Source organism: Branchiostoma belcheri, unplaced genomic scaffold (genome assembly GCF_001625305.1).
Source record: "Branchiostoma belcheri isolate BF01 breed outbred unplaced genomic scaffold, Haploidv18h27 scaffold82, whole genome shotgun sequence".
Taxonomy (NCBI): domain Eukaryota; kingdom Metazoa; phylum Chordata; class Leptocardii; order Amphioxiformes; family Branchiostomatidae; genus Branchiostoma; species Branchiostoma belcheri.
The window spans coordinates 135,736-145,045 of record NW_017804487.1 but is presented as its reverse complement, the minus strand read 5'-3'; the positions used below and the strand labels follow the sequence as shown (position 1 = coordinate 145,045).

Genomic DNA, 9,310 nt, shown 5'->3' with positions numbered 1-9,310 from the left:
AAAAATAGGAATGAAAAGGCATACGTAGCCTGGTAACACAATGCACGTTTTATTTGTTGCCAGTGGTTGTCTGAGTTCTCAGTATCGCCTCATACGATAGGGGCGAATGGTTCAACCTCTGCAATTTTGAAAGACCAATAGAACAGTTTTAGGCCATGTAAGTCATGACACAAAGAAGCAAGAAATACTACGATAGGAGTTTAAACAATAGTGAATAGCAAAAAATCAAGCTCGTTAAAAAGAATTGCTCAACAGACAAGTCTAAGAAAACTACATGTCTAACAAGGATTTGTACTCAAAGACTGCATACATGTGACGTGTATAGCCATTCTACAACCTAGAAAGGTACTGAGACAGTTTTCAAAGCAGAATGGGTCTTGCTGTTTTCCTTTTTTTTTTTGCATATTGGGAATCAAATGATATTCATGTATAGTACATCCATAGAAAATATGAAAAAGTCAAAAAGCTGATTGGTATAATGATGAAATTAATAAATTTTTTATCATAACATACCTTTGCCTGTTTTAACTAAAAGTGATTCTTATTATAAAGAAGTAATTCAAACAAACAAGAAAGACTGACAAAGGGTCTTACTAAACAACTAAAAACATTAGACTACCAATACTATGTTTTCCAGAAGACCAAAATTGAGAGATTTTAAGAATGATCCAAACCAAAAACATGCCTGTGGTACATTGGTCACAGCTGTGCAAGAGGAATCAAGTAAACAATTATTATATGCAAGCCTTCACAAAGCTTAAGGTGCAACATTTAATCATATTATAACTCAAGTGCTACACGTACACCCCTTTAAAATCTTCTCACATCTGAAAATTCAGGAGATACACCTGCACAGTGTACAGTATTATTGACATAACACTTTCATGGCTATCTGAGAGGAAATTACACTGATAAAATCAGGACATGAAATGTTTTTATAATGACACACGATTTCCCTCCGAAAACAAAAATATCAATGAAAAAGGGGCGTAAATTCTCATTCTGGCTATAAACAACTAATTTCAATGAATTTAAAAAAACATGATGTTACAGGTGATTCCAAAAATGTGTATCTTCATTTCTTCCAATCAATACAGTTAATAAACTTCTCTCCAAAACTCACAAAACAATGACAATAACTTTATACTTTATCCTTTTCAGTTTGATGCACAAAACTAATTATTAATATAAAATACTGTAACTGGCAGGCTGTTTCAATTTCTATGAAAACTGGAGGTATTGTTTTTAGTCTGTGTGTGCGTATGTTTGTCTTTCTATGTGTCTGCCTGTATCAGTGTATGTGTGCGTGTGTTTCTGCATATTTTTGTGGTCAACATAAATTTGGCCACCAATTTGATTTGTTACTTCTCAGATTTTTTTTCTGAAAAAATATCAATTGACAGGACAAAAAGAAAACAGACCTAGCCCCCAAAAGCTATGATAGGAGCTATGAAGTCAATATACCAGGCTGGTTTATAATTCAACCAATAACAAGAACTCTGGGAAGTATATAACTCATGATGAGCACAACAACTGATGAAACATTCAGATATCATACTAACAACAATAAGAGTAACGCTATAGGAAAAAAGATAGGGTGATGTCACAATCATAATTCACAAAATAGGATACCCTCCCCCCCTTTCCTGAAAGTATTGTGGTATAGCCCACAGTGCTGCCAGCTTGCACCTGTTGAATGTTAATTAACAGCTGTTGTGTAACAAACAGGTCAGCGACCCCTTCATACACCTGCATTCTATGAAAACCTATTTTTTATCTGGACAGAACACCCCTATGCTAAACCACTTGTCTAAGTGGTACAACCTGGTATACTCTTTAACTACAGCCCAAACAATTAGATCGTACCACTGCCAGCCACACAGGGGTGTCCAGGGGTTGTCCAGCAGGTGTATAGTGATATTTATTATGTACTGCAGTTTGCCAGAAGAAAATCATTGGCACCGATACTACCGTCATATTAATACTTTTCAAAAAGCTAGATTTGGTCTTAACTTAAAGGCATCCAGTGTAATTTTAGGGCGGCAAAACACAAAATATTCTGGATGAGGAAATCTGTCTGACAATTACTGCCATTTCTAAGTGGCACAGCACCAAAACATGCTACATGAGGCATTTTGGTATTTTTGGGTACCACCCACAAATAGCTAGAAGCAGCCTAGTACGATTTTCCATCGGTGACATTGCATTTTTGTCACACAGATGTCAGTACTCTATGGGATAGGATTTTATTCAACTTACTACACTAAGAGAATGACCAGAAAATTGACTTTGAAACTCCAGTTTTGCTGCCCTGAAATTGCATTGGTTGCCTTTAAATTTAAAAGCATGTTTCCCAGCATTCATCCATATTATCCATATTAAAAAAATTGAAGTAACTGGCTATTAACCACAGAGACTAAACATGTATCTGTGACAAGTCATGACAAAATGTGTAGCAGATTTCTTACGAGATCTTCCCAAAGGGAGCAAAGGCAGCCTTGAGATCTGTGGTGTCAATCTCTGGACTCAAGTCTCCAACAAAAACATGGTAGTGGTCTGAAACAGAAAGACACAGCAGGACCAATGATTAATTCACATGCAAAACTAGAGAAGTAACATTTGCAAAGCAAATGCATAATGTTTACCTTCGGACATGGTCTGCTCTGTTAATTCTTACTCAAACACATTCACACACATGTACTACTAGTATATGGTGACAGGAGCAGAGCAGACCATGAAATTGCAACATTATGTAACCCAACACCAGTCAGCATGGTGACAGACATCAACAAATTATGTCATTGGTCAGGTCAGAGGTCACTGTTTGGAGAAGAAGAAGAGGAAGAAACTGAGTAAAAGCAATATGGTTTTCCTTCCTTCCGTAAACATAATCAAATAACTTTACCAGGAGGTTATGTTTTTGGTAGTGTTTGTGTGTGTGTGTGTGTGTGTGTGTGTACAATTTTCATTGAGGAAAAAAATAAATTTGATTTTGACCTAAAGCACCTACTGAAATGTCAATAAACAGCACCTTTTTTAATAGAGAAATATGGTCTCTTGTCACGTGATAATCACGTCAAGTCACGTGACAAGAGAACTCCAAGACGAGATCTTACCGGGTTGAAGGAGAGACACAAATTTGCATGTCGAAAGCTCCCCAGAACAGCTAACTTTTTGTTGTTTGTTTCATTAAAAATATTCGTCAAAAGAAATATGGTACTTGGAATACATGCTGAATGTTTAATACTAAATAATATTGCATTCGTATCAACCGATGGCATAAGTGGCAAACTGATACACACTTGAAAGATATTTCTGTTGCCAGACATTACATAAATGTTGTCATTATACAACATAGGTCATATATTGAACACTTATATCTGCTGTTCAGGACCACAAAAAATTAAAACACTGAAAGCCATGTCTCTGTCCCTAAACAAAGAATACAAGTAAATTAGATAAAATTGCCTGAAAGAAAATATGCAACATAATACATTGTGAGTACATGTAGTTTTCAGTCAAAAAACACAATCTGATATTTCAAACGTTCAGAAAGTGTATCAGGGCTCAAAATTAATTTTTTGGAAATGTTTTGCATGTAATCCATGGTAGCGCTGCACAAATGTCTTTATTTTCCATATAGAGGGACAAGCTTGTGCTAATGTCTTTGTTCTATGATGCCTGTCTATGCATATTTAGCCTGTTTACTGTATTTTTAAACAGTTATCATTTGTGACTTCAAACAAATACCCATTGTGAGTTTAGTGCTATGTACCGGTTCACTGGACTTGGATCCGGACTTGTAAGAATGTTTAGCTTCAAGTCCTAAAAAAAAAACCTAAAAGTCAAGAACCTAGTCCGAAATTATTACCATAAAAGACCATTTTACATATTTTTCTTTCCAAACCACCTAAAACCTTCCATAGATTGCAAAATCTTTGCTGCAAAATGAAGAAAACATTGCCATCGGGCATTGTCAAGTACCGGCCTCCATGTTATGTGGCCAAAGTTTCACTCAGACAACAATGCAAGGTTGCCAACATGCAGTTTTGTACATGGCATGGGTTTAGGTCCGGACTTACGAGTCCGGAACTGAACCTAAACCTCTGGACTTGAATCTGGACCTGAACCTAAATGTGGGTTTAGGTATGTACATGTAGCACTATGTGAGTTTAACTACTGTGAATACACAAACACAACAGAAAACACAACCTTCCCCATCCTACGAAAGAAGGAAATTATACTTACTACTAGTATCCTTTTTATTTCCACTTGGTGTTGTAGCCCAGTTAACTTTGACTTCCTGCAAAAAAGAACAAGACATAACAATGTAAATAAGTATCATTTTCAAAATATTGACATAGGGAAATCACTATGAAACAAGGTAAGGCCACACCAATTTGATTTGTTGTTTCTCAGATTTTTCAGAAAAAATATGAAGCGACAGGGAAAAAATAAAAACAGACCTAGGCATCCTATGATGGCCCCAAATGCTATGAATGATAGGAGCCATGAAGTCAACATACCAGGCTGGTTCAAACAATGAATTTCAAACTTTTTATCAAACCGCTGCATTGATAGATGGAAAAACTTTAACTGCTGGGGCCAAAATGAGCATTTTGGAGTTGATTCAGAGGCTGAAGTACACGTAATTGTGTTATTTTAGGGGGGCAAATCAGAAAAAATGAAGCGGGCGACTCCATGAACCAACAAATTAAATTGGTGTGGCCTAAACTGGAGCTAAGTGATCTAACTCTTAAGCTATTGGGCTGAAAACTACGTCAGCTAGGTACCCATTACCCAACAATTGTCCCACACAAAATTCATGACCATAGCAAGTCCACAGCACGAGATATCATTATAATATACCCATGTACACGGGAGCAAAGCTGTCACATTACTCGTAATTGACTTTGACCTTTAATGTCCCTACGTATACCTACCTACCAAATATCATTAGAATACATCAAACTGGAACACAACGAGAGTGCCATTATGATTAAGTCCACAAATCTAAAACATAGCCTTCTCGACGAAGGTAACTAGCACAGCTTTGTCTACAAGAAGTACATTCTTATCAGTGTTAGCAGAGAACAGGAAGAGGTGGATGTGTGTAATACACAGCTGGATGAAATGGTCATGCATGATAATCATACATGTGTCAGACATGACAAAAGAACAGAGAGTCTTGTACAATGTTGGCACTAGACTAGTGGTGGCAATACGCTTTCTGACTTGCGTGAAAAATAAATGTGCCTGAAATATGTTAGAAAATATGCAGTACCAAATTCTTAGGTAGGAAAATCTTGCCATGTTATATTATTTTAATTTGTTACCTGAAATTTCTATTAATTTGCATATCTTCCATGAAACCTGAGCATTTGAAAATCACTTGAATTTGTCGGAAATACATGGAAAAATTACTAGTAAGAAGTTTTTGTACTGTAAAATGTACCACTGGTCCAGCTTTTCTCCATTCTACAAGCTTGATTTCACATTTTCTCAGATTCTTTCACCCGTAACCTTTGTTGCGCACGGAAACTTAACCTTTCAAAATCACCTAAAATCACTGAAAAATTGACAAAACAAGGCTATCTAGAATGCAACAAATGATATTCAATTCCATTTCATGTCTTTTTTTCAATCTTTTAATGTTACAACAGCAAAAAGTTTTTAAATCCCTTGAAAATCAGCTAATTTGCATATTTTCGTGCACAGATTTTTCATGCACAATTTTTTTTACACACAAATTTTTATACATACGAAACCCCATCCCCTGTGGTAGATTAGGATACTGCCTTCGCTTCACCCAACTGACGAACAATGTCTTTGATTGGCTGACAGTTCATTAGAGGCTACATCCTCAGGATGAGAAAGTGGGCCTGATTCGGCAGAGCCAAATCCCAACGCTAAGGCCATGTTGATTTGATTATATGGATGATATGCACGCGTGCATGAATTTTCAGCTGTTTCCAAAAAAAAAAGGTTTTCTACCATACTGTGAATCATACATTCAAAACAGTTATAAAATGAGCAAATATATATACTGTAAGTTGAAACAAAATAATATTTGAAAATGATACCAATGTCGTAGAATGCCAAAATCAAACGAAAAAGACGATAATGTAAAGAAATTAATTTGAAGAGTAAATAATTCGCCAAACCATACTCTGTGCCATTTGTTCAACCTTCATGACCACGTAGATTTCATAATGAAAGCAACTTTTTTTGCAAAACTTTTTTTATTCGCACGCTCGCATCAGTTTTGCGTTTCCCAGAGGATGTCATCCATATAATCAAATTAACATGGCCTGATGTATTGCTGCAGGATAGGTTCATGTCAGAGAATAATAGCAGGGCTCGAAATACATACCTGCCCTCATGTACCAGTAAACAGTCAAAATTACCTAGACCTGCAACTGGCAAATTTTACCCATACCACTCAGACTTTATGTATCATATTCATTATCATTATCATCATCATATTACTAAAAACTGTTCAGAAACCATTATTTCTTTTAATACTTTATAGGTGATGACAACTTACTACTACAAGAAGTCTGTATACATCTATCTTGACACAAACCCAAAGCCCTTCATTCCTCACATCTACACCTCACCATTTAAAATCTTCAATACTGTATAAATCTATTGACCATTGATTTCTTGAATTTCAGATATTGCAGCAAAAAATCACGAAATGGGATGAATTTAAACGTTTCCAAGGTAATTAAGTACACGGAAAATTGCACTTATCATACACCTTATCAACTTTAATCTTCCGATACTTCTATGCGTATCTTTGGTATCATTTTCTAAAGCCCAGAGCGTTACACTAAAATATGAGAATGAATGTGCAAAGACTGCAAAAAAAAGAGGACATTAAGCAAAATTTCAGTAGATATATCAGCATATGCTAAGCAAGACCAAGTAAATTTCTTGTGTGGGCTAGACTAGGTTGCAATTGTTTTACGGCTACCGGTACATTCCAAATGGACCAGTTTTTCACATCCCCAAATCTAATTAGCTAAATGTACGTTTGCCAGCTTTGCCGCGCTCCTGTTGCTGACTCAGCATTCTGTAGCCTGGTGTACAGTCTTTTGGGGCGGGTTTATTAATAATATATATTAGAAGGTATTTCCAGCCAGACTCAGCTAGGTTCCCAAATACATTTTTCGTGACGGAAGTTCAATCACTAGCAACTTTGTGGTGGACTTTCTTTTTCCTGCACCTGTCACTACCGTGAACATATAGTTCCATGAACATGTCCATTTTTCTCAGACCGTGAACTTTTGCTACCATCTACATAAGGTAAATTACGATATGACATCTAATTTTATGGTCGTACATTCAGCAATTTTGTTTCAAAATAGATATACCTATACATATTTCAAAATATTTTCCTTGCATATACATTGAAAAAATTACATAAAAGTTAGCAAAATACATATTTTCAGAAATCTACAACTTCCAAAAACATTAAATGTGAGAAGAAATTGTAAAAATTGACTCTTTTAGTAAAAAGAAAAGTGCAACAGCCTGCCCTGTGAAATGCATTTGGGCAATAACACACACACTGCCTATTCTTGAAATCAATTGAGGGATGCCAAGAGTTAATCAACTTGATGGGATTTGCATCCCGCGTAATATTTTAGGGCCTGAGCGCACGACGAACATACAAAATTTGTATGAAATTGTGTCGTATGGTACAAAAAAATTGCCCAAGTACAAGTAGCCCTGAAAGTTGATGGTTTAAGAAGAAACGGAGCCCATACTCACTGTCTGTGTTTGCACAGCACTAGTCATGGCTAGCCGTAATGTTGTCTCTTTGTGTGAGAACAGTGGGTGAAAGGAAGGCCCGCCAGTTGGTAGAGTGAAGCACTCATGCAAATTAACTTCAACAACAGGTCCCCCGGGGGTGCACTCATGTCAGTGCCTGATTGGTCGTCATAAGCATGGGGCTGATCCAATCGATGGGGACACAGCCTGGCACTACACATATTGACATGACATGGGCAGCCCCATGCCACCTGCTTCAATTCATTAAGCACTGGAAGTCTCTACTGCCATCAAACATGGGGCAAACCCAACACACCATTAAACAACCTTACAATTCGGGATCTTTTTAACATGACCGTAAAAGTACTTCACAAAAATTCTAGACTTGAATTTTGTTTCGCAAAGGACCATCGGCCAAGATGGCAAGAAAATATTACCTAGATATACCATACTAGAATACTGTGTGCACCTAAGTTAATAACATAAAGCACATGATATTAATGTAAGTAGTTTTGATGGGGAGGGGGCATAGCCTGGCACACCTGGCTTCAAAACAACCCATCTAATGATATCTCAGTGTACAAAATACTTTTCTGAACCAGGTTGCCCAGTGGGCAACCTATGGCAAAAATTAGGTTGCCCATCAGAATTTTAGGTTGCCCCACCTACAAGTTACTACTTTCCTCAAATTAAGTAATGTTACATACATAAGCCTTTGACAATATTTCTAACAGCCTTTATTCAACTGATACTAGTAATAGCCACTAATACTTAAAATCAACAAGCATCTGCCTGATACAGTGGCGCAAGCCAAGTGGGAATTCTTAAAATTCAGGTAGCACACTGGGCTACCTAGGTTCAAAAATAGGTTGCCCCAAGTAAAATTTGGTTGCCCGGGGCAATCAGGTATTTTGCATGCTGGATAACTACAAAAAGTTTACAGAATGATACACCATACAAATAATATAGAATAGACTTTTTATTGGACACATTTCTTAATCAAGATTTCTAAAGAAATCAAGTATGCAGAAGAAAACAGGAGATTCTATTTGTTAGTTCAGTTTTCTATTGTGTTTGCATAGAAGGGTGGCAGAGGATTATTTGACTGTCTTGAAAATAACGGTTTGGTCGACAGTTTGACGAAGTTAATATTTAAAAGAAAATGATGTAATATGATAATTTAAGCAAATTTTGTTACGTTGCAAGTTATTGGGCCACGCCCATTTTTTTAGAAAAATAGCTTTTTTGAAAGAATTTTTTTAGGAATTGCTGACGTCACGTATCTGTAAAGTCTTGTGTGAATAAGGTTGTGTATGTTTCCATACCTATTGCTGATTCACATTTGGAAACAATATGTCACACCCTGCATCACAGTGGATTTAGGCCACAAAACAGTCAAACAGTCCTAAATCATACAATTTTAAAGGAGTGTATGCCAAAAGTTATAATGCATTTTTGTTGGTACGTATCTAGGGCACGCTAATACCAAATTTCATTATGAAAAATTTAAACTGTTCTCCAACTCAAAATT

The 9,310-nt window shown here is 36.4% G+C and overlaps 1 protein-coding gene across 1 annotated transcript in view; it reads right to left on the bottom strand.

The window, feature by feature from the left end:
* Nucleotides 1–9,310, bottom strand: part of LOC109486626 (nucleolysin TIA-1-like) — a 42,980-nt gene that overhangs the window by 18,083 nt on the left and 15,587 nt on the right. Inside the window, exons 5-7 of the mRNA XM_019790484.1 lie at nt 4,249–4,303; nt 2,469–2,556; nt 115–118 (exon numbers count right to left, since the gene is read on the bottom strand). Coding sequence (XP_019646043.1) covers nt 115–118; nt 2,469–2,556; nt 4,249–4,303 — 147 coding nt within the window. The remainder of the gene's footprint in view (nt 1–114; nt 119–2,468; nt 2,557–4,248; nt 4,304–9,310) is intronic.